Source organism: Amphiura filiformis, chromosome 2, assembly GCF_039555335.1.
Source record: "Amphiura filiformis chromosome 2, Afil_fr2py, whole genome shotgun sequence".
In the NCBI taxonomy this organism is placed as follows: Eukaryota; Metazoa; Echinodermata; class Ophiuroidea; order Amphilepidida; family Amphiuridae; genus Amphiura; species Amphiura filiformis.
The window spans coordinates 34,848,996-34,875,150 of NC_092629.1; the positions used below are offsets into that span (position 1 = coordinate 34,848,996).

The following is a 26,155-nucleotide window of genomic DNA, read 5'->3' on the forward strand; positions in this document are numbered from 1 at the left end:
TAAGGATAAGGAAAAATTGGGCTATTTTCTGAAAAAATTGAGAAAATTTTGAAAAGGACCCATTCATATACCAAAATAGGCTTTGAAAAAGGGGTCATTGATATACCAAAAGGCCGAAAACGCTACCCATATTCGTGGTACGTCCCTGTATGGTCATTTGTACTGAGTACGCCCGGGCTCATGGGCTATTGTTCACTCATGCATTTTATGAAATTATGGCAATTTTCAATGGGATTTATCAAATCTTTGAAATTGATTGGTGAGCTGTGCCTAACCCCTCCCACCCGTGTCCCCTTATGATGCTACACGTCATTAGTGGTTGAATTCAGGCGAGTGTTACTAAGTGTCACAAAATGTGGACCAGAGTAACATTAATTAACATTTTACAGTTTGAGTTTGAGCCTGTGGAAATTTACAAGGTCATATACATTGCAAACCCATGTCCCTTGAAGATGTTGGCTAATTTCAAGCACTGAGCAGTCTATAATATCAAATTGATTAATTCAAATTAAACAATTCATCAAGTGGCCATGGGTCGTACCATTAGACATGTTAAAAGACTACCAAGTGACAGGTGATGGACCATACACACAGGAAAGAACAGGCACTTTTTTGATAATTTTCATGAAAGTGCTGCAAAACTTACCTAGCTAGATTATTAACACAACATCGGTTTCTAAATTGTTATGAAAAAATTAATTAAAAAAATATTTACTAACGACAAAAAGCCCATTGATGGAAATTCTTGTTATGCTCTCACAAACTTGGAAAAAATCCAGTAAAAACAAAAAATGTTGGTCTAAAAATAGGCCACGCTTACTGCTGTCCAATTCAAAAGCACAAAAAGACCACCACAGTGTGGAGGTCACCTTTCCAGACTTCCTGTCTACAAGCAGAAATGGATGCCACCAGTGCTAGCATCAATGAATTATTTAAAACAAATCAATAAATTCAGTGTTATAGACTCTGTCTTTAATTATAGTAGCTGCAGACTGTCTCTTGGTGGTAATTCAAGGTGTATCATAACCCTTGTTCACACTACCATAACCCATAACTGTCTCTTGGTGGTAATTCAAGGTGTATCATAACCCTTGTTCACACTACCATAACCCATAACTGTCTCTTGGTGGTAATTCAAGGTGTATCATAACCCTTGTTCACACTACCATAACCCAAGTTTAGATCCTTTAACCCAAGTTTATTCATCACTCACACAAATTATAATAACAGTGGCTGCAGACTGTCTCTTGGTGGTAATTCAAGGTGTATCATAACCCTTGTTCACACTACCATAACCCAAGTTTAGATCCTTTAACCCAAGTTTATTCATCACTCACACAAATTATAATAACAGTGGCTGCAAAATGTCTCTTGGTGGTAATTCAAGGTGTATCATAACCCTTGTTCACACTACCATAACCCAAGTTTAGATCCTTTAACCCAAGTTTATTCATCACTCACACAAATTATAATAACAGTGGCTGCAGAATGTCTCTTGGTGGTAATTCAAGGTGTATCATAACCCTTGTTCACACTACCATAACCCAAGTTTAGATCCTTTAACCCAAGTTTATTCATCTCTCACACAAAGTGTACTAACAGTGGCTGCAGAATGGTGGTAATTAAAGTCATGTCATAACCCTAGTTCACACTACCATAACCCAAGTTTAGATCCTTATAACCCAAGTTAATTCACCGCTTACCCAATTGTACTAATAGTAGCTGCAGCTAATGTCTCTTGCACCAGGAATGTTGGCAGAGCAAATTCAAGTGAAGCTACCAATAAAATTAAGAGAACATTGCATCGATCCCTGTCTTCTGGCCTCACTTTTAACAGTCCTTGTAACAAGTCATCTGAATAATTTAATTCTTTATCACTGCAGGTTAAAACAAAAAACATGCAATGTGTTACAACAAAATATACCTTATCCAGGCAAATATACCTTATCAAAGAGTGAGGTGGTTGAGCGGTGCACTGTCGGCCGGGAGAATATGATCGGTGTGAGTTCGAACCTTAGGCTTGCCTTAGTGCCTTCCTCTCCCAAAATATTCATGATAAGGTCAGAAATCCTGCAATTGTGTTCAGTTACTATACAGAATAAAATTGTAGAATTTCTTTTCACCCCCATACACTGCTTATTAGCACGTGCAGAGGTAGTGAATATGTGATGTCTCAGAAGTAATGTTAAGCCGTTGGTCCTTTGTACAGGGAGAGTCAAAATGGGTGACTACATTTGAAATCCATACCCCCTGTGCGGGAGATTACCATCATATCGTCCATAAGGGGTGTATGGGTTTAAACTGGGACACCTCAATCACAGAGCAAAGGAATGGGTGACTCCATTTGAAATTCTCACTCCCTGTGTGGAAGATTATAAAGGTCATATCCTTCACTGGGGGTGTATGGATTTCCATGAAATGGGCGAGTAAACTGCTGCACTCTGCGAGTAGCACCACAATAATTCCCAAAGTTCAAATTTAATATCATTGCTGAAATGCGCATACATGCAGCACCATACATAATCAGTAAGGTAGGGCTGCTAAGTATACGCGATTTTTGAGGTCAAAAAACAAACCCAGATTTTCCAAAAAATGCAAAAATATGCGATTTCCCGCCAAAAACGCAAAATATAAATTTTTTTTTTTTTTTTTGCGATTTTTTTTCAAAAATGTCAAAAAATGCATTTGGAGCCAAAATACACAAATTGCGCCGCAAATAACGCAATTGCGTATATCCTTAGCAACCCTACAGTAAGGCATGAGCGAAAGAACAATCCATGCTAGTGAATATTAACATGTGTTCATATAATTCATCAGGATGTTGCAAATCAGGCTATTCCATTTAAAATCCACACTATCCCTGTAGGAAGATTTTGGAAATATCACAGAGGGAATATGAATTTGAAATGGAATTAGCCCATTAACCAACGCTATTTGAAACACATCCTCCCTCTGTGAAAGATTCAACCATTTCTCAGAGGGTATATAAAATTCAAATGGAAGTGCCTAATGTAATCATTCCATTTGAATTCCATATTCCCTTCTGTGGAAGATATTTCCAAAATCTTCCACAGGGGTAGTGTGGATATTAAATGGAATAGCCCATTTGCTTGAATAGGTACAACTTGGATGTGGAATAATTAACTGTTGAATCTGATTGGAATTCAGTCAAATTCTTCCTCAAGGGGTGGGTGGTTTACAATTGGAAGTGCCTATTGTGTCTGTTTTACATGCAATACTTGTTGTGTTCAGTACATATTTACATACCTTTTTCTATGCTTAGATTCTAGTTGTAATTCCCTCTGCAAGTTTTCTGCTAGATACTGGACCCGTCTTCTATCCGTGTCAACATTCAGCGATCCATGTGTTGGAAAACGTCTCATAAAATGGCTTGTCTGTTGACCAATGATTCAGATTTAAAGAATATTAATTTACAGAGCTAAGCCATGCACATTCTGGCACTATTTGTTTGTGATGGAAGGCCTTAGATATCCATAAGATGTTCCCAGAAAAATTCCCAGTCACAACAAAATAAAGTCAGGTAAAATGAAACTAAAAGAAAGATGGGAAAATATAGAAAGGAAAGTGAAAAACATGAAAGAAATTCAATAATCGTGTGCTAAAAGCCTGTCCCACAAAATATGAACTTGATATCAGTGGTTAAAATATGAAATAGCCATTCCTATTTGCCAGGCAGTTTTATGCCGAGTGAGAAGTCTCGGTTACATCAGATGATATTGTACAGTCCAGCTTTCCAGGAAGTGACCTTAACCCGAGTCAATTGCGTATGAAATATTGACAATTGGTAACAGAGGTCACAGTTTCGAGACATTATATTGCAACTGTTGAGTTGATGTTCTTCGCTTGAATTGGCAGTTGTATGTCCTTTGTGAATGGGGACAGAATTGAATACATCAGAGTATAGCATATTATGATTTCACACCGCCAAATAGAATTATATCGTTGTGCGCTCTTAATTTCACTTCTTAGAAAAACCCATGCATTCTCAATTTAAGCATTAAGATGAGCAGAAATTTGCATAATTTTAGCCAAATTTGGATTGGTCATGATTAGTAATATTATTTCCTGCAAGTGTACCACAGATGGGCGAGATCAAATAACTTAAAATGATTTTAAGCAGCCTTTTCTTTACAGAAACTGGCATGGTTTTGCCTTAAAATAGGCAATTCCCAGACATCGTAGACTTCGAGGGCCAGTCGTAAAGAATAATGACGGTCAACCTATATTTTTTCCCAGCCAGATGGATCAGGCAAGGGCTGATTTCAACCATCATAGCTGTCGCTTAAAACTGAGTCGCTCCTGTGAAGAAAAAATGATGTTTTCTTAAGGCAAATTTAGCACATATCTCTATGGGACTCTGATTTGGTGGTGTGAGATCTTATGTCTCCATTCACAAAGGACATACCACTGACTTCAAGCAAAGAACAGCAACTCAACAATTGGAGGGTCTCAAAACCACCAACTTGTGAATTTACGCTCATTTTGGGGGTATAGTTCAACAGGTCACATATGTGACATGATCTGGTCCATGGGGGCCAAAGGCCGCAAATTTGAAATTGAGATCAAGGCAAAAATATGAAGTAAAAAACCAATAAAGTACTTCATAACTTTAGTGAGTAAACTAGACCTTTGGTGCTTTCAGTATATGATAGTTTCATGTTTGTATAAGGTAATAATTATAGTAACTCAATTTTCAAAAATGCCTTCTTTGTCCTCCGTGGTCCACATCATGTCAAATAAGTGACCCAATCTGATCCACTCAGGTTGAAGTTAGAAATTTTGAAAATAGAGTTACTACCATTACTATCTTGCTCAGTACCCACATTTACTGATTTTCAAATCCCCAGCATGAATACTTGGTTGCAAAGTTATGAACCTTTTATATATCCATTTTCTTATGTTTATTATTGTTTTTCTCCTCTCTTTTTGCCTATATCTCAGTTTCATTATTGCCGACTTTAGCCTGATCAGGTCACATATGTGTACATCCATATCAAAACGATGTACTTGTCGGCTGCTACATGTGTCTCATTTTACATAATAGTTAGGCATAAATACCAGACTCATCTCAAGTGGAGGTCACCTCAAATCATACTGAAGTCACTTGATTTAGGAATACAGAGAACATATTCCTAAACTATGTGACCTGGGGATGTTTTGAAGTGACGTCCACTTGAGATTAGTCTTGGTAGATTGGTATTTATTCCTAGCTATTATGTGAAATCAGACACATGTAGCAGCCAACAAGTGCATCATTTTGCTATGGATGTACACATATGGTTGAATGAGTTATTACTGCCTTTTCAACTAAGACATTGTGTCGCTGGGCAGGAAAAACCTATGTGATTGTGGCCCCTGAACATGTTTAAAACAAAACTGCCAACAGGTTACATAATAGGTTTTGCTTAAAAATATTCAGGGCAAATGATACATACGAGTGTTTTCCTGCTCAACGACGATTGGTTTGCTTAAAGGAGTCTGTAGCCTATTATTGGCTATACTAGTTGAAATCCATACACTCCCTATGGAAGACATGGGCTTAAATCTCCCACACAGGGAGTGTAGATTTTAAAAGGAGTCAGCCATTCATGTAACCCCATTTGAAATTCACACTCCCTCTGTGGAGATTAAACTCATTTCTTCCACAGGGGGTGGATGGATTTCAATTGGAATAACTCTGGCCCAATGTCTTACCCTTTCCCCATATATTCCATCCACTTGTATTTTCTTCATTGATGTTGGTACAAACTGCTCTCTTGTTAACTTGTGTCTCTGTTCAAGAAATAATAAATACCAAATTAGCAGTTTAACTTTAAGATCCTTGACCCGATCAATGGCCTCATTCCCCATTTCACTTCATCCAAATTGAGATCTTGGCATCAAAAGAAAGCTTATATTTTCCCAGTGAAATTTTACACCCGAGATATTTTTACACGTAAATGGGATGAACAAAAACATAGTGATTTGTGGTTACCACACCTGCCAGAAGTGTATGTACTATCCTATGGGGCATTGTTTTACACATTTTTTGCTTCTCATATCAATGATTATATTGTTATAAATATTGTTATGAATGCTCTCTGTTTACTTCCGTTTTAGGGTGTTGACAAGTGACGTCACTTCACTTGATTGATTGGCCAGCTCAATCAGTCAACTGGTATGATTGGTCAATCAATCATCCATTACTTGATTAACCCTAACCATACCAAACATCAAAAATCACAATTCTAAAAGCATGTACACGGGCAGGCATCTGTGATGCGATTGCGTCATCATGCGTACAGTAATATGGCGATGGAAAGCTTGGCTGGCCAAGCTACACCCCCGTAGCAAGGTAGGCCCATGGTTTAAAACCACACCCGAGAAAAAAGTTTTCTCTTCTTCTTCTTTCTTTCCTCCTTGCTTCTTTCCTCACCCCTCACCAAATAGTAACTAGGGTGTTAGAGTTAATGGCCTGAGAATTTTTAAGAAAATACAAAATTACACCACTGGTCTTTGCTGATTGGTTGATTGACTAGTATGATAAGTTAATTGGTATGATCAGTCAATCAATCATCCATCAATTGATTGACATCCTAAGAATTTGTGGGAAAAGTTTTTTTTAACAAAACTTACCACTGGTCTTTCTGTGAGTGCAGAATCCTGGAAAAACTGTTGCACTTGTATACGTTCTGCAGCTGAAAATAAATTTTAAAAATATTACCAAGCGTCAAAAATTGAAATATAAGTTCAACCACAAACTGTTGAAACTATCGATTAAAAAAAAAAGTGATTTATAGTGCGCTACGCCCGGGCACAACACCTAGACGTTGATCCACAAGCCTCAGCACACTTTACAGGTTGTCGCTGACCACTACAGCCCCACATCATTCCATAAACCGTTTCACAACAAATCAGGGACTTTGCTGCTTCAAGAGCGCACACCCTAGACATTCCACAAATAACCATCGCAACCAGGATCAGCTCCCGAGTTTCGTGCACGGGTTACAACGAGACAATTAGCAGTAAGTTCCTTGTCCAGTTCAAGCTAACTCAATTTTCCACGAGAGCATATTATAGGCACCGCCAGGGTTCGAACCCGCAACCTCTCGCACCATAGCCGAACGCCTTAACGATTGAGCTAACTTGACTTGAATTTGTGCATCTGTCTGATCCCTGCAACTACGTACAGTATATTTCATAATAGTTTGTAGTATTAAGGTAAAGGGACATTGTAAATATATACAATGTAAATTTTGTATTTGGTCCTATGTCATATACTGGGCTCCTCAAAAAGGTGATTTTGTTACATTTTGTTACATTTGTTACAAAACACTGTCTGTAGAGTATTCCTTCACTTTAAAAAAGATTCATTTAGGTCTTAAATTGAAGCAAGTTTAGTCTACATTTAGACATGTACAATCCTGTGCTTTAAAATAATTAAATTTTTGAAGACATTTGAAATGAAATGTGCCAAGGGTGGTTGTGGATTGGGGGAGGCGGATTAGGGGGAAGAACTCATATCGTAAATTTGATCTAAAACCCCATTGAAATATGAATCTATAGTAAAAAAATGTCTAAATGAACTCCCAGACCTCTAAACCAAGTAAATAAATATATAAGGTCATTTAAAAGGTTAATACTTGCTTAAAATTATTGTAAACATGGAAATAAGAGGGGGTCAAATACTCCTCTACTTTGTGATATTCTTTGTAGTGTTGGCCGATCCAACCCAAGATCGGATCTGCCGATCTCCGATCTGAAAATTAGCAGATCGGGCGATCCGATCGATTCAGACTCCTTAAATGTTATTCTACAACCAGTACAAGTTCATTCAAGTCGGGCCCCAGTAATGTTAGCGGTCAAAGCTTAATTCCCAAACCTGTAACTATGTAATATGATGACCGTTTTAGAGGTTTTCAAGTCAATATCAACCCAAATAAAATACCATTTTACACCCCAAGTCCCAGCGTTACTCACTCAGTGCCTCCGATTGTCGGAAGTTTAATCATTAATCCATTTCTCTTGTTCTTTCTTCTCCATGAATCAGCGAATCACTGCGCTTGAATTGATTCGATGACCCTGTAGCTAAATCAGCTCCATCGATATTATAATAATTTATGCATATGCGTATTGGGGAATACATGCGAATTCCCATCCTGATTGGTTGTGCAGAGTTGTTTACAGAAAGAATTCCGTGTTCGGATTAAGAGATGAAATCGTCCGTGTGAGGAGGAATAAGCTGTCTTGCGATTCTAAAAATAACATGCCCTCAAATTCACCTTGAAACCCGACATTGAAGGCGCCGCGTGTCGAGTGTTAAAGTGTTTAAATTTTTCCCAGGGACCAACACACTGAATAATATTATAAAATACAGTTGAAGCGCATGATTCTTGCAACGTCTTTGGAAATATATTGGCATTAAATTTAAATGTTACCAATTGTTGTGTACTTTTATTACTGTCAAAGAGATCGGTAGAGATCGGCAGCTGTGCCGATTCAAATTCAAGGCCGATGCTCATATCGAGGATGAATCGGATCGGCAACTTCAAATTTTTATTTAGACTGTGTCAAAATGCTCAGTAAATGAGACCTGTACCTGTAGGTAAAATGTTTGATACATTGAAGGCGCCGCGTGTCGGTGTTAAGAAGTGTTTACAAATTTTTCCCAGGGGCCGAACCACTTTTTCACTATGTAACACACCTGTACCCTAGTTTATGACACAGTGCTAATTATTATGACTAGCGGGATACCCGCGCGAAGTCCCCGCTAGATGAGTAAATGGGAGCGTTCACTATAACAGGAAGAATTACTGAACAGGTAGAAACTAGTGTTGGCCGATCCCGATCTGTGAATCGGAGATCGGTGCCGATATGGACTGCATCGGCCTTAAATCTGAATCGGCAGATGAGCTATCAGCTGCCGATCTAGCTTACCGATCTCTGAACTTGACAGTAATAAAAGTACACAACAATTCTTTAAGCTTACCATTACTTTCTTATGTAACATTACTACTATTTAATGCCAATATATTTCCAAAAAACGTTGTTACCACCACAAGAATCATGTCGTTTCATACTGTATTTTATAATATTATCCACTCAGTGACAACACTCCCGACTGTACAGTTCGTCCCTGGGAAAAATTTGTAAACACTTTAACACTCGACACGTGCGCTCTTCAATGTCGGGTTTCCCAAGGTGAATTTGAGGGCATGTTATTTTTAGAATCGCGCACATTCGCTAGATCTTATTCCTCCTCTCACGGACGATTTCATCTCTTAATCTCCGAACACGTGAATTCTTTCTGTAAACAACTCTGCACAACCAATCAGGATGGGAATTCCGCGGTATTCCCCAATACGTCATATGCATAAATTATTATAATATCGATGGAGCTGATTTAGCTACAGGGTCATCGAATCAATTCGCGCAGTGATTCGCTAAACTTGGTACACACGCAAATCAAAGTTGATTCGCGGAGAAGAAAGAAGAATAAAACAATCAAGAGAAATGGATTAATGATTAAACTTCCGACAATCGGAGGCACTGAGTGAGTACCGCTGGGACTTGGGGTGTAAAATGGTATTTTATTTGGGTTGATATTGACTTGAAAACCTCTAAAAACGGTCATCATATTACATAGTTACAGGTTTGGGGAATTAAGCTTTGACCGTTAACATTACTGGGGCCCGACTTGAATGAACTTGTACTGGTTGTAGAATAACATTTAAGGAATCTGAATCGGGATCGGATCGGCCCGATCTGCTAATTTTCAGATCGGAGATCGGCAGATCCGATCTTGGGTTGGATCGCCAACACTAGTAGAAACATTGAAAAGGTAGATTTTATTTATCTAAATCTGTCTCTTCTTACATTTTCTTTTTTAGTTTCTTCTGCTTAGCTTGTGATTTTCCGTTTCCGTGTTATTTATTTATTTAACCCGTTCCCATTATTTTCTAAATCTGTTATACAATTCCCTTTCAGCTTCATTTTTTATTTGCTGCTTGTGATTTCCTGTTTCCATGTTTTTTTATTTAATTCTGTTCTCATTATTTTAACTTCTTTTTTTCTTACATTTCCTGATTAGTTTCTTTTCTTCTTTGTTTTGTTCCCGTTTCATTTAGTTACTTTAACCCGGTGGCCTATTACTCGTACCTTTTTTGTCCTCATTTTAATTTTATTTTTCTTTATAGTACCGCTTCATGTTGTTTATACAACACACATCTTTTTCCCGTATTTATTACGTCCTCTCATAGCGTGTCTGCGGACGTGTTCACCCGCTATCATAATCTGTGACCCGTCCATGTACCTTTTTGTTCTTTACTTTTCCTTCTTTCCGTATTATCATGTCCACTGGTCTCTGGCTCGCAAGTCGCGTGGCTCTGCGCCGCTCGCCGCATTGGCGTAGTCGCGCATTACGCCGCGGCGCTGACGCTGTACCCGCCAGCTGCAGCGACGCCAGTAGGCTGACAACCGATTTTCATAATAAAAAACCTGTTTTTACCCATATTTTCACTGTTTTTGCAGCCAATTCTTGACCGTTTTCAATCAAATAAAGTGCATTACCGCCTCGGTATATTCCTTGATCTCCCGTATGAATTTGGCGACATTTGGATCGAAACTGACGGAGCCTTTATAGACATACCCAGATAGATAGATAGATAGATAGATAGATACAACATTAGCCTATTTATAGTAAGATATTTTTGTCCCCTATATTGTTGATGGTATACTCACATGTAATAATCCTGCCATCAAGCACCCACACGTTAGGCAGACTATCGATAACATGAATACGATCTGTAAGAAAATAATGCAATAACAGAGTACTATTAAAAATGCCTTTAACATTAAAGCCATATTATAACATTTTCAAACAAAATAGATTAGCATTTTTTTGCCATAAAATGTTAGCTTTTACTGTCAGATATATCCCCTTTATTTTTGAGCCGAACAACTACGGCAAAGCAAAGTAAATTGAATTTACTACCAGCGCACATGTCGCCAATACGTACCACTCCTTCGGTCATGTTGTGGTACGACCCTTTGTTGTGTATATCACCGTCCATACGCCGTATGTATGCGTACTGTGTGTTATGAACATCGGTTCCGGCGTTTTAGTCAAAATCTCGGATTTTGACAAAACTACATCACCTAGAGTCTTGATTTATGCAGGGTATATTGGTTTAATAAAGTACAATTTAATCGTGTAAAAAAGGAATTTACAAAACTCAGTGAGGGCGTCTTCCTCAGCAAATGTTATAATATGGCTTTAAAGGTTGCGCACAAAACACTTAGCGTGTGTTATGGTCACAGTCCGAAACACTGTCAGTCAAAAAAACTGTCAGTCCGAACCACCATCAGTCCAAATATTTAGGGTTAGGGTTTCTAACCCTAACCCTACAAATTCTGACTGACGGTGGTTCAGACTGACGGGGTGACCCCATTCGCACAACTTTTAAAACAATTTTACCAGGTGCATGGCGCAATACACTATCTTCCTCTCCATGAGTGACACACAAACATGATTAGGCCACACTTTCTTAAAATTCAAATAAAATCATTGTATATTAAATTCTCAAATGAAGGCTTTAGGGTGAACAAAAGTTGTATAGTCCTATAGTGCTTTCGTTAGGAGGCTTACCCCTTGGGCTTACCCCCATCCCCCTCCCTCCATGAAATGTAAGTGTGAACTGTTGAGAATTCCAACTCTAAAGATCAATGTTGACAGATATTTTAACTTGTTTTTTACAAACGTAAGCAGATTTTTCAACCCTCCCCCAACGAAAGGGGGGCCAATAATGCGCCCCTGATAGTCAGTAATAATTCGCCAATTGAATGACAATTATCTTAAAGCCATTACTTGAAAAAACAGGTGGAAGTGAGAGTGATAATTGCATTGGTTATAAAAAAAGATTAAAAATGTGTTTTCCAAAAATTAGAATGCATAACTTGAAATCAGTCTTAGTACAAGTCTTTTGGTTGGATCGTCACAGGACACGAAAAAGCACCCTAAAAACAAATGTTTTTGGCCCTTATTTCCAGAAATTGACCAAATTTATAATAACATTTGACTTTCATTGTCAGTTAGAACTAAATTAAGTGACTTCAATATGTTTCATGTGGCAAAACATGATAATATTCTTTTAACCCAAACAAATTAGTTGTATATTTGTCTGTATTCAGGGGCAGTACATGTGTAATGTGGCATTCTTTAAGAGCATATACTCACAATAAGGATCTTTTTCCATTCTCTTGTTGCCATGGAGACTGAGATGTAGTATATGCATATGCCTAATCTTCCTCAGTTCAGCCCAGTTCAAGTCATTGTTGGATAGGTTTAGCTCTCCAAAAGCCATGAACTTTGACAGTCCATCTAAGTTGCAAATCTGTAAACAAATCAACAATTACTATAATTATTTTAAGGAATTTGCACAGATTTAATTAAGAGGGCAGGCCGGTAGCCAGAATTTTTTTGAGGTAGGTGTAGATTTTTAAAATGTAGACCTTTTCAAGAGAAACCTTCATTCTGGCCAAAAGTAGACCTTAATCCCCTCTGCAATTGATTTTTGGATCCTTTTTTAAGAAATTTCAAAGAAAGTTCATGATTTGGGGGTATATTTATCACAATTTTTGACATTTTTCGCCCAATTTTGCTATTTTATTATTACCTACATGTAAGTCCAGTCGCCATAGTTGATGACATGACTCCAATTGTGTACTTTTTCTATTAGAGCAGGTATTTTTGAAATAAAACATGCCTGACAGTAACAGCTACTCACCACTAGACTACAACCTTGGCGAAAATTTGTTGCCACACCAGCACATGCTGGTGTTAAAATAAAGCAATCACCAGAGCTAAATATGTCACAGCACAGTACCGCATTATCTTTGTATAATAGTTGAAAAAAAATGCACACTCACTTTAGACCCTCCCCTTCCCCACCCCCCTCCCATCTTTCAATGTTGGGAGACTGAAATGTAGACATGATGACAACAAATCAACATTGGATCTGGATCTGGATCTGGATGCTGTACTCCGATTAAGCAGGACAAGCCTACATCACATCAGAGGGTTTGACCTATAAATGACCTAATTGTTGGAGTGACTGGGTTTGTTGAGGGCTATGAAATTTGTGTCCAGAAGTTTAACAAGTTCTGTCTTGAAGCTTGTGAGTTTAGTTGAATCCAATATGCCATGGGGCGGGGCAAGTCATTCCAGGCCTTGGTTGTCCATGGGAAGAAACTTAGTTCCCGGATGCAAGTTCTTGATTGTTGTCGTTGATAGGACAGAGCATGGGTATTTTTAAGTAAACATTGGTGAGGTGGTCTTTCCAGTCAATATCAACTAGATTATGTGAAATCTTAAACATCAGGATGAGCCGCGTGATAATGCGCCTATTCTCAAGGCTGGTCCACTTCAAATCTTTCAGCATTTCAGTGACGCTTGACTCCCTTGAATAGTCATTCATACACATTCTAGCCGCAGACCGTTGGATCATATTAAGCCTGTGAGAATCTTGTTTTGTAATTGGGTGCCATGCGGCAGAGCCATACTCTAATTTTGGTTGTACCAGGGAGAGGTACAATTTAGATTTAATATCACGGGAGCAGGATTTGAAATTCCTGCGGACAACCCCAATAACCCTTTTGCAGCTGTTTGTGACATTATTAATATGATTGCTCCATTTCATGTCAGAATTGAATTGAATGCCTAAATATGGATATGAGTCAACTGTACTAAGTGTGTTACCACAAAGTTTGTATGGTGTTGTAACAGGAGAAATTTTGTTTGTGAAGTGCATGGTATAACATTTCTCGGTGTTAAAGGTCATCTGCCAAGAGTGGCCCCATTTTGTTAGGGCATCTAGGTCTTTCTGAAACTGGATGGAGTCCTCACTGCTGTTCAATTCCCTGTAGACGAGGGCATCATCGGCAAATAAGCTGGCTTTAGTGCCCATGGAAACGCAGTCCGGCATGTCATTTATATAGACAAGAAAACATAACGGCCCTATCACAGTACCTTGTGGTACGCTGGACGATACATAAGTTGAAGACAGCTTGCCGTCTAAGGTGACACGTTGTTTACGCTGAGTGAGAAACGTTTCCAACCAACCAAGTATGTCACCAGTGATACCATAATGCTTCAGTTTCAATAAAAGACGAGTGTGGGAGACTCTATCAAAAGCTTTGGAGAAGTCGAGGAGGACAGCATCTACCTGATTGTTTTTATCCAGGGATGAAGTCAAGTCATTGGTGGTCAAGACTAACTGTGTGTCGCATCCTCTCCTCTTCCGAAAACCATGTTGAGAGTTGTGGAGAATGTTGAAATCCCGGGGGGGCCTCTTGGAAAATATTTGTACGGGGGTGCTAAAAGTAGACTTCTGAATGTTGACCATCTCTATACCTGTATAGTGCAAAAAAACACCCGATCACTATACCTCGCTTCTATCAGTTAACCAACCCATCTCTATACCATTTTTACAGTAATGGTGACCCATCATTATATCATCAATATAACCAAAAACTTACAACAGCCCATCTCAATACCATCACAGAAATAAGGGGTCATTAATATACCCGAAACAACTTCAAAACCACCCCATTGGTATACCAAAATCGATGAAAATGCACCTCAAAACCTTTGAGCATCCCCGTATACCATTTCTTAGGGAGAGGCCCCCCCCCCGGGGTTGAAATGATCTAAATGGTCCTTAATGTGGCTAGCATTGCAATAGGGGGGGCAGGGGTGGATGTTGGCCAATTAATGCTTTGGTGTGGCAACCTTTTCCGCCAAGATTGTAGATCCTCCAGTCTTCGAATACTTATGCTAGTGAAGGATTGTGGGTAAAAAAAGGCACTGGCGCCATTAGGATTCAGGCTAACTCACCACTACATGTGAGCAGGTGCTACTTCTATAATTGAAGACCGAATTAAAAAGACGACTTTGCGTCTTTGAAGTTGCGACGTGATTGGTTGCTGACCTGCGCAGTACCATATTTTTAGTCCAGTTGACATCGATGTCATACGCAAACTAGTCATTTTAATTTGGTCTTCAATTATGAACCGCGGCTTTGCTTACCTTGTTATTACCCAAGTCCAGTCGCCATAGTTGATGACATGACTCCAAATTGTGTACTATTTCTATTGCATTGCCTCTCAGGATCAGTGTCTGTAGTTTGGGGCATTGTTGTAATTTCTCGAGGAAAGCTGTCAATCATCAAATCAAATGAATATGGTCAGTGACTCACCTAGAAATGGGCTATTTCTGTTTAAATCCATATTAATTTCTCACAGGGGGTATATATTTCAATTCCAACCACCCATTCAGGCCTGGGGTATTCAACTTTGGTTTTGGAGCTTCTTGGTAGAGGTGTGCCACTGAAAATTTGAAAGTGGACCCACCAATATACTCAATTTTCAAAAAATTTTGGCAGAATTTAACCCAAATTGTCTTGCTTGCTTTTTACAAATTTTCCCACAATTTTTTGGGAAAGGTAAAAAATTGGGCTATTTTCCGATAAATCAATAATAGAGAAAACGTGCACATGAAAGGCTTCATGGACTGTTATTTCACAAATTTTCAGCTTTTTCAACTGTTGAAAACTTAAATTTTACACAGTAATAGTGCCAAAATGGTCCACCAAATCGCATCAGTTAGGTCTTCATTTTGCAAATTTTTCCAAGTTCTGAGGGGGGGGGGGGACACGTAGTGAATAAACAAATGGGCACTTTAACTTGTGCTTTTGACATTTGCCAATTTATGTTTAACACAATTTATAGGCCTACCAATGGAAAACTTGCCATCTACGAAAGGCTTCATGGACTTCTCATTTTACAAATTTGCTGCTTTTTAAAACTAAAACTTAACACATTAATAGTGCCAAAATGGTCCGCCAAATCGCTTCAATTAGGTCTTCTATTTGCAAAAGTTTCTTACTTCTTAGAGGGGCATGTTTTTACATTTTCTTCTTTTCTTCTAAAAATTGCCCCCTCCCCCTTCTGACTGCTCTAGATCCATCACTGCTCCAAAAACACACACATAAATAAAAAAAGTGTTCAAAAATAATATTATAAAAATATCCCTTGGGCAAGGTTTTGGACCCCTTTAGAGCAAAAATTCACAATTGAAAGGGTCCAAAATTGTGAAAATACCCCTTCAGCAAAATGCTTAAAGAAAACCCTGCTCCACAAATGAGAGTTTTGAGACATTCTGGCTGCTCAGTTGGTGTTCTTTGTTTGACTCACAGTGGCGTAAACCAGGGGGGGGGGGCAAAGGGGGGAAAGGCCTTGGAGCTAGCTGGGCAGGTTTCCAGCTGGCCAAGGGCAAATCCACTGGCCCAGATTCTACTTCATTTGTGTTTCTAATATTGTAACATACTAACATCATAAATTCATAATTACGCCAAAATCCCAATTGGCTTAATACTGGGCCATCCAGACGGAAAATCTCCTGGCCCAACGAGAATACTACTGGCCAGGGCCAGCGGCTAAATCGACCCGTCCCCTGCTTTTTGTGGATGAAAATGTTTGGAATATTTTGGATTTGGTTGGAATTTCAAAATCTCCTTCAATGAGAAGGACTATTCCAGTTGAAATCCAAATTTTAAAAAGTCACTCATTCAGGTAGCCCCATTTGAAATTCACACTCCCTGTGTGGGAGATTAAGGTCATATCTTTCCCAAGGGGTGTATGGATTTCAAGTGTAATAGCCCATTTTGACTTACCAATGGATAAGTTGGACAGGTCAACATACTCTATAGAATTCAAGGAGCACTTGGTTCTCGATCGTAACAACTGAAAGAAATAAAAAAAATTTAAAGGAAAAGATGTATACGATTGTATGTGTATCAGCATGGGTTTACCAGGAATGTTACTCTAGACACCAGGCGGCGAGTGGCATGATGGTCGGAGAGAGCTGGCAAAACCGCTCGGCCGTATTTTCCATATATACTCGGTTAGTTTTGTGGGGTTCATTATCGAACCCCAACGGTTTTAGCTTGTATTTATATGTTATTTATTAACATAGGCCTATTGTTGCAAGTGATATTTCGAGCATTTTAAAATGTCAAAATAATACCATTCAATTACATGGTTGACAATGGAAATTTACTGAATTTAGATTGCATACCACCTGCTCTGAGCCTCTGACACTTTTAATAATATTAAACTTGAACATTCTGGCTGAACCTGAAAGTAGTAGCTAGTAGTGAGTGTACTGTACAACTCCTGTTACTCTCCTATTCTGCGAGGATTGACCGTCATTTTTATGAACATCATACACAGGTTTGACATTAAAAATTTCCATCGTAATATAATTAAACAATGGTTCTTGCATTTTATTCAAAATCTTGGATTTGACAAAATAAACTAGGAGCGATTACCGAATAAAGTGAAGGATAAGTCATTCAAATTGTCATTTGGTATTTTTGAAATGACAAATTTGGCAAGAAACAAAGAAAACAACAGTACTGACGAAGTTGAGCCCCATTCAAATACACGTAGCTAATTTAGATACTGTCAGTATCTAAATTGCAGATTCGTGTAAAATGTCTTATTTTGTCTTAAATACATGACTTTCGGCTGAACCACTCACAGGCAGGGGCGGCGCCACAGGGGGGGCAAGGGGGGCAATTGCCCCCCCTATGATTTTCAAAAAAGAGGTAAAAGGAAGGAAAAGAGAAAGAGAAGAAGGAGAGAGAAAGAGAGGGAGAGAAAGAGAGGAGGAGAAAAGAAAAGGAGTCATTCCCTCCCTGGCCATGGTTAGAAGGAGGAAACTCCCCCTTCGGACATCTTGCCCCTTGTGAAATGCTGACCTACACGCGGTTTTAAAGTCGTTGGTTTTTATATTTTGGGCCCATTTTCGCAAATTTTCCCCATAAAAGTCACATGGCTTCTCTTGCCTTTTCTCCCAACTCATAAAGAACCTAGTTTTTTTTTTTTTCGCTACACTCGCGAATGGGCAAATTTTGTCCTTTTCTAACTGAAAAAGCATAAAAAACAGGGTTTTTTTCGCTCGCTACGCTCGCAAAGTGGTGTTTTGGGCTTTTAGTGATCATAGGTGCCGATAATCCCTCCCGTCTACGCTCCTGATTACGGCTTTCAGTTTGAAATATTTCCAACCTTAAGGCCCCCCCCCCTTTCATACAATTTTATCGTGCAAATTTATAATAAAAAAAACCCGGCATATCACATACAATGCAACTGACTTAACATACACCGCGTTGCGACCAGAGGCGTAGAGATCCGACCCGGGTGTGGGGCATAAATCCCCCCCAATATTTTGATAGGGTACCCAGCTAACCAAATAACGTTCTCAAAACGTTCTGAGAAAATACCGTTGACGTTTTCTAGACGTTTCGATAAAACATTTTAAACACGTAATTTTGTTGAAGGTTTTTACGTTCTAAAAACGTTATTAAGAGATCGTTCTAAAACGCCTGGCGTAAAGAACGTTTAAAAACCTTTCTTTCTGTCACCCAGGACGTATCCAGGACCTACAGAAAACGTGTCGGACGTTGGAGCACGCAATCGAACGTGATATATGAAAACGTTATAGGAACGTAAAAACGTATTGTATATTTTGTTTTTATTTTTTTTTTTCACTTATGTTACGTTTCTACTACATATTTAGAACGTTATAATGACGTATTGAAAACTTTTATTAGTACACTTTACAAAAGTACCAAAAATATCATACATAATATACAAAACTATAGGTCCGGCTTCTAGAAGAAAAACGCGGTCCATGGCAGTTTTACAGTGACCAAGTGACGAAAACTCCGGACGAAAACTGTAGTATAAACACGAGAACCGTTTGTAGTGATACGTCTACCATGATGATGATAGTATTCACACCAAAGGTAATACGTATGACCTCAACAGTTACGTGTTCGACAGCAACAGCAGGTTCTTTATTTTACCGGCAGGAATATCCGCATGATCCCGGAAAAATATACACGATAAGCAGAAACTTGCATTACAAACACTACAACACACTTTCCGTTTTCACAGGGAAGTGGTTAGTCGGTAACACAAATCAAGGAAAAAAACATCACTATAGGCCTACCTGAAAATGTCACTTCTTGGAAAACGTTGATGCTTTGATAATATAGAGGAATTATTCCCGGAGCCATGTGTTACAGTGAGATTCCGGCATACATAATAATGCAGTTGATACATACACGTTGTACACAGTACTGTACTGCTTTGGTGAGTGACCGTTAAGGTCAAGTTCAACCTGTTGCATTCTTTCCATATTCTGCGTGGGTGCTATTATAGTCTTGCTCTTGAGGTCAAGACACAAAGTGAAAGTGTAGGCACATATACACCGTTTTCATGGGACCATTTGAAATCTTTAACTTCCCTTTCACTTTTTGAAATGTTTATGCGTTCTACGTGTACATATAGGCCTATAGAACTATTTATGCATGAGTATATAAATACAAAATCGCAATAATTATTTAATATATTGACTCCATAGGCCTATGCAAAATGCAAATAAACGCGTCATTTGTACACGCTTATGAATAAATTAAAATCAAATTTCTACTTGTAGAATTTAAATTCTTCTTTTAGGCCTACATTCTATTGTACATTTCAATATTCTATTGATAAAGAAACGTTTAACAGACGTCAGCACAATATGTTTTGAGAAAGTTGCAGGCGAATGTTTTATACATCGTCGCGAAATAACGTTTCATTTTATAACGCTTCACAACACGCCCTGTGAACTTACAAATAAAACGAAATTAAAGCTTCAACATTATAACCAAATCGCAACGCTTTTAAACACGCTTTTAAACACGTTTTGGAAGACGAAGACGTAAAAGACCTAACCAGAACCTAACAAAAACGTTTTATAAACGTTTTGTGTTTGCTGGGTAGATGGTCCATACAATCATTCCCTAATGTTGATGCCTGTATGTGGGTTTCTGAACAAAGTAACCTCATATTTGGCCATTTTAGCCTAAAAGTGCCAATTTTTTTTTCGCGCTTGTAGCGACTTTTGTTTAACTTCCACCATATTTCACTTCGTGCACATTTGTACAATGAACTTATTTTGTTGCCAAAAGGTGCTGGATTTACTAATTGAGTAGGTCCATGCCTAAAACCAGCGGGCTGAAAGTCGGGCCCGTGAATGAAATCCATAAAAATATGCGGTTGGAAAATAAATAAATAACCCGAAAAAGGTGCATCAAATGGCTTCATTTGTGCTTTCATTTTAAAATAAATTCCAAATTCTGAGGGGGCACATCCCCCTCAGACACCCTCTGTCAGCATAAGCGCGATGGGCGGCGCTGTCGCGCCGCATAACAAATTTCAAAAATTGTTTTGCCCCCCCTATCAAAATACCCTGGCGCCGCCCCTGCTCACAGGCTATTTTAGCACATCTATGACAAATAACAAAGGTACCAAAATCTGAATTTAGATGATTTTTACGATCGTCCGGATGAGCAAATCACTGAATGGGCCTTTAATGTACGATTTCCTTCAAATTTAAATTTGGTTATTCTTTATTCAAAATGTTGAAATAATATTACTGTAGTAATAATAGGCGGGAAGGGTTGCTGTCCATTTTAAGTTGAAATAACAAGGTTTAGTGAAAGAAACCCCACTGGTTATTTTGGCCATTTAACGTGCAGTTCTATGGGAGGACATATTATCATAATTTTTAAATTATGATAATAAAATTAATATGTCAAACTTAATTGCTCTGTTGACCTAGTCTTTGTCAAAGACGACTCACTATCCCTCCCGACGATCCTTGTCAAGTGGGAAGGGAGCGGCGAAGCCACGACAGCAGCGAGTCGCGAAGCGATGAGAACGACCGCGGCGACGGGATGTCACACAAGCCGTGACATCATCAATAGCCAATCAGGAGCTTTCATTTTGGTGGGTTTTTCGGTTACCTGCCCTTTTTACGCGTATTTATTATCGCGGATGGTCTACAGGCCACAATGGGAGTGAGCCCCAACCCCCCCCCCCCCGGTTTGTGATATTTTAAGCATCTTTAAATTTCAAAATAATCCCATTCAATTACACAGGCTGACAAAGGAAATTTACTGAATTTAGAGAATGCACAACGTTCACCACACCAAATTTTCCAAGTTCCGAGGAGGGAACATCCTCCTGCGTAGTGGATAAGGCGCGTGAAAGTCGATTCCGAGTTTATCGTCCCCCGCCCGCGTCATTTTTTGGAAACCAAAAATACCCGCGTCAAATTTTCAAAAATGCCAAAATAATTCATTATTTTCAACGTACATGTATCAGTGTTTTCACCAGTTTTAGCAATTGGAAACATATATTTTTGTGTGTAAAACATATAAATTCTTAACTTGGAAGCAAAACCAGGCTCTTTTCTAACTTTTCTAGTCCCTACCCCATATAAAAACATGTAACATGAGTTTGGCTTTAAATCAGCACGCATTTTAGGTCAATAATGAAATCTAATGAAATAATGAAAAAGTCACCTCACCAACCTGGAAAAAAACGACGATAAACTCGAAATTGACTTTCATGGGCCTAAACAAATAGCCACTTTCACTTCTGCTTTCGATTTTGCCAAACACAATTTACCATAAAAGGCATAATACGGTACTAATAGGGAAAACTTGCCGCTCACGAAAGGCTTCACAAGTTCATCATGGACTGCTCATTTCATAAATTTTCATGTTTTTTTTTTCAAACTAAAAATTTACACACTAATACTATAGTGCCAAAATGGCCCACCAAATTGCTTAAGTTCTATTTAGCCTAGGGCCTAGGTCTTCATTTTGCAAAAGTTTCTTACTTCTCAGGGGGTATTTTATTTCATTTCTTCTAAACTTGACCCTCCCCTTCTGACTGCTCTAGACTATACTAAAATGCAGTAAACCTTTGACGAGCGCGTATTGTATTTGTAAGGATACATCGCGTATTTACTGCGTTGCACGCACTTGTCTCTGTCTCTGATTGGCTGCTAAGGCGATATGTTGTTGCTGAGTGGAAATTTATGAATGAACTGTGCGCCGTACGCGTTGTTAGCGCCAAATTTCCAACATCACGGTAGTCACGCTCGTATTTTGATACATCGCAAACCGCTGGCGGCGCCCTTATTGCGAATAGCGAGAATTGAAATGGTCCAAAAAATATGAAAATACCAGACTTGTAGTGACTCGACTCGAAATGACTCGACTCGACTCGAGTTTTGGTGACTCGATGACTCGACTCGAGGCAAGGCGACTTCGACGACTTCGACTCGAGGGTTGATGACTCGATGACTCGACTCGACTCGAAATTTGATGACTTTCGACTCGATGACTCGAGGCTTGTGACTCGAGTCAGTATGGCTGAATCGACTTTTTAAAAATGACTCGAAAATATAAATTATACCTTAAGATTTCTAATAATATCTGCATGTATTCTTCCACATATCTCAGTGTGTGAATGATTCTTATATTTTACAAAGTGGGCTCTTACTATACCAGCTGGGAGCCTCTCTCACATCCCTACGTACATGTACTTGGTGCCAGGGTTGCCAAAAGATTTTGTTTCTTTTTCCTTTTGTTTCTTATTGTTTTGGCAACTCTTTAATTGCTTATATCTTTGGAACTGGTTGTTAAATTTCAATGGGGTTTTCTGCAAAATGCAGCTTTGTAAATGCTTTTTTCTATCCTATAAGAAACTGAAAATTTATTATTTCCGAGTTCCGACTGATTTTGCTTGATCGCATCACATATTACAAACATTATTACATCAAACAACAAACAATTTACATGGTAACATGAATGGTCTGAGATTCAATCAATCAACATTGTTATACATTTGTACATCATCTTAAAACACATCAATGTTAAAAAATTGATCAAAGATTATTATTGATCATTGTCAGAAGTGTTTTGAGTTGATTGTCAAAAGTGGTCATCACTCATAAGTACATGTAGGTCAATTGTAGTAGTACACATACTTCAGTTCTTGTTGTTTTACACAATATTGTAAGTAATTGATTTTACATGGTGGTATTTATTCGTAACCTGTAAACAATTTAACACAGGAGTGAGAATTTGCAGGATTTTTTCTGAATTCAAATTTTGTGCTCAAATTTGTTAATTTTCAGGCTGTTTTGAGCTATTTTTGCCCAATTGTTCATTCAAGAGCGCACACCCTAGACATTCCACATAAAACCATCGCAACCAGGATCAGCTCCCCGAGTTTCGTACGGGTTACAACGAGACAAATTAGCAGTGAGTTCCTTGTCCAGGGGAATTTCAAGCTAACTCAATTTTTCACGAGAGCGTACTAGGCACCAGCCAGGGTTCGAACCCGCAACCTCTTGCACCATAGTCGAACGCCTTATCGATTGAGCTAACTTGACTGATATTTTCAGGATTTTCCCCGAAGATTCATTCTCATGCCTGTTAATATAACAATTAATTTTGTGAGGACTTTTTTTCATTTGCAAATTGTCAAAATCCACCATTTTCGTTTTCACAGATCACCATTGTGCTAAATTTTGATATTGATTTAATGATTTTAATAAGTAAGCTTAAGAATTTCAATCTGACTTTCATAATACAATTACCTTTTTAATTTCACCTGTGCTCATTTTTTTTTTTTTTTTTTAGTCTCTTGTGAATTTAGCCCACTCATGAAATTAAAATCCTTGTAAAATAAATCCTTTTAGTTCATGGTTTGAAAGTAGGCCCTATGACATTATGGTCTATGCTGGGGGTCTGATGAGTCCCACAGAAAATCTTAGCTTTTTTCTCAAGTCTGTTGTAACCATGGTATAAGTAGCGTGCAGTGTGTTATTTGAGTGTATATCCTCACTATCCTGGCACTACAGTTTAATGTTTTGCAAATACCAGTACTTCTAATTTATTTGTGTGTTAAAAATGTACATGAATGCTACACACATGTCATTGTTCAACAGCCTGTGCACACACCCCTACATGTATGCTACATGTCTCATTCACACAATGACTGATCACTTTATTCCCCATCCAAATACACTCCTCTACATGCTGCACACATGAAGAACTACATTGCAATGTGACTGACTGGTGTGAGCATTTCCACCAGCCACATGTACTTCTTGTGCCCAGGCTTGGGCTTGTGCATCTGAGTCAAATGAATAGAGAGGTTCTTACCATATACAGAAATTTGGGATGTATATGAATTTTGAAATATTAATAAAACATGGATATAATTATCCAGATGTGCATAATACGACTCGAAAGCTAAATCATTGCTAAATATATGTTGAAACTAGTATTGCACAGTCTGGCTGTCCATACTGTACATAGACATAGTTTTTTCACTTGCATCCCAAAATATGCCACCTTTAGGCTAGATTCACTATGACCACCAATATTTGATCTCTTTTGTACTTGATTAATTAATTTGTTTATACCCATAATAGGACCCTTACAAGTACTTGAAGGCCCAATTTCCATAACACTACTGGACCAGTACCCGTACTCGAGTCCCAATTTCCGTACCCATACTGTACCCACCCATGGCTCCGTGCCCGTACTCGCACCCTATTTTGGAATGGACCCGACTGAATACTCATGGCTAGGGATCCGTACCCGTACCCTTACCCATGACCTGAAATCCGTACCCATGGCCTGGGACCCGTACCCGTAAGTACTGCGTGGTCCGGGACACGCACCCGCACCCATACTCATGGCGGGTCCTAATGGCAATACTACAAGTATGACTGATTACTGATTTCCACAATGCACTGGATGGAGCACATAGATTCATAAATTAATATTATGTACTCTCACTGGGATTTTAATTTCAAAAAAGTACAAATTCATGCAAATTGGGCTATCAAGTTGACAGCTGGTATCATGAGCATATAAAACGTGAAGTGACTCGAAATGACTCGACAAAATATATCCGACTCGACTCGACTCGACAGAATGGCCTGACTCGACTCGACTCGACTCGACTGAAAACTTCAAATGACTCGACTCGACTCGGACTCGAAGCCTTCATGACTCGACTCGACTCGAGACTCGAGGGCTCGATGACTCGACTCGACTCGGACTCGACTTTCAGTGACTCGACTACAAGTCTGGAAAATACCCTTCAGCAATATGCTCATCGGGGCTCATTCATAATTATTGCACAGACCCTGCAGGCTAAAAATACAATGCTATTTAAAATTGGGTGCAAAATTTGGAACCTTTGACTCAGCTCTACTTGTTAAAGTCTGAAGCGAAAATGCAGCTAAATTACACCAATTTACACACCCTCCTTATCCTGTTAATAATACCAACACGTTTTTTACCAACCTGTGAAGTGATACGCATGTTTATAAGGACAAAAACAAAATTCTATGTCAATTTTAAACTCCCGATCCCGTCAACACAGACCTATGATCCATTCTCAATCAATTATAGTGTAAAGCTGAATTTATACTCAATCGCTTTTGCAGAAAAGCGATTTTCACGCATGCTCAATGTTTACTTACATTTCCAGAGCGTCAAGCCGATCAATCGATTCAAATCGCGGAGGCAAAAACGACGTCGCTTTTGCAAGTTGAAGAAATCTCAACTTCCCAGCGATATCGCTTGACACGTGAATGCGTCAACCAATCATATACAACCAACTGGATCTATTATTTTGCTGATAATTTACCTTTCTCGATTTTTAACTTTTGATGATGAATTAATTCAAAGCAATAATTATTGACAGCAACTGATGTTTTAAAAATGTATTTTGTGGCATTTCGAATATTTTAATTGCCGTCTGCAATCGCTATCGCCGTGAAAAGTATAAATGCAAAAGCGACGGGCGATGCATCGCAAAATTCGGCGATTGCAAATCGCTTTTTCAAAAGCGATTAATCGCATCGCTCGGCGATCGAGTATAAATTCAGCTTTACTTTTAGGGCAAAGTTCTAATTTATAACCAGTCTCTGTACATCAATGGTGAACTGTGGAAGTATACGAGAGTGTTGGCATCGCAACGCAACGCTGCTGCCGGGCGCTGCTGTCAAATGGTGACAGACTCGGCTGTGTAAAATTTTTTTGAAAAAAGTTGACCAATCATTTAAAGGAGTATTTCGTGATCCTATCATCCTCTTTTTATGACATTTTTCAGTACATAGGCCTATCCACGAAAAAAGCTTATTCCCAAAATTTCAGTTGATTCCGAT

General features: G+C 38.7%; 1 protein-coding gene across 1 annotated transcript in view; it reads right to left on the reverse strand.

Moving 5' to 3' along the window:
• The window catches only part of LOC140146127 (uncharacterized), an 82,968-nt gene extending 57,577 nt beyond the window's left edge, over positions 1-25,391 (reverse strand). Inside the window, exons 1-9 of the mRNA XM_072167883.1 lie at positions 25,290-25,391; positions 16,731-16,800; positions 15,086-15,213; positions 12,236-12,392; positions 10,741-10,803; positions 6,637-6,698; positions 5,716-5,793; positions 3,268-3,395; positions 1,704-1,877 (exon numbers count right to left, since the gene is read on the reverse strand). Coding sequence (XP_072023984.1) covers positions 1,704-1,877; positions 3,268-3,395; positions 5,716-5,793; positions 6,637-6,698; positions 10,741-10,803; positions 12,236-12,392; positions 15,086-15,213; positions 16,731-16,800; positions 25,290-25,307 — 878 coding nt within the window. The 5' untranslated portion in view covers positions 25,308-25,391. The remainder of the gene's footprint in view (positions 1-1,703; positions 1,878-3,267; positions 3,396-5,715; positions 5,794-6,636; positions 6,699-10,740; positions 10,804-12,235; positions 12,393-15,085; positions 15,214-16,730; positions 16,801-25,289) is intronic.
• Positions 25,392-26,155: the final 764 nt, after the last annotated feature.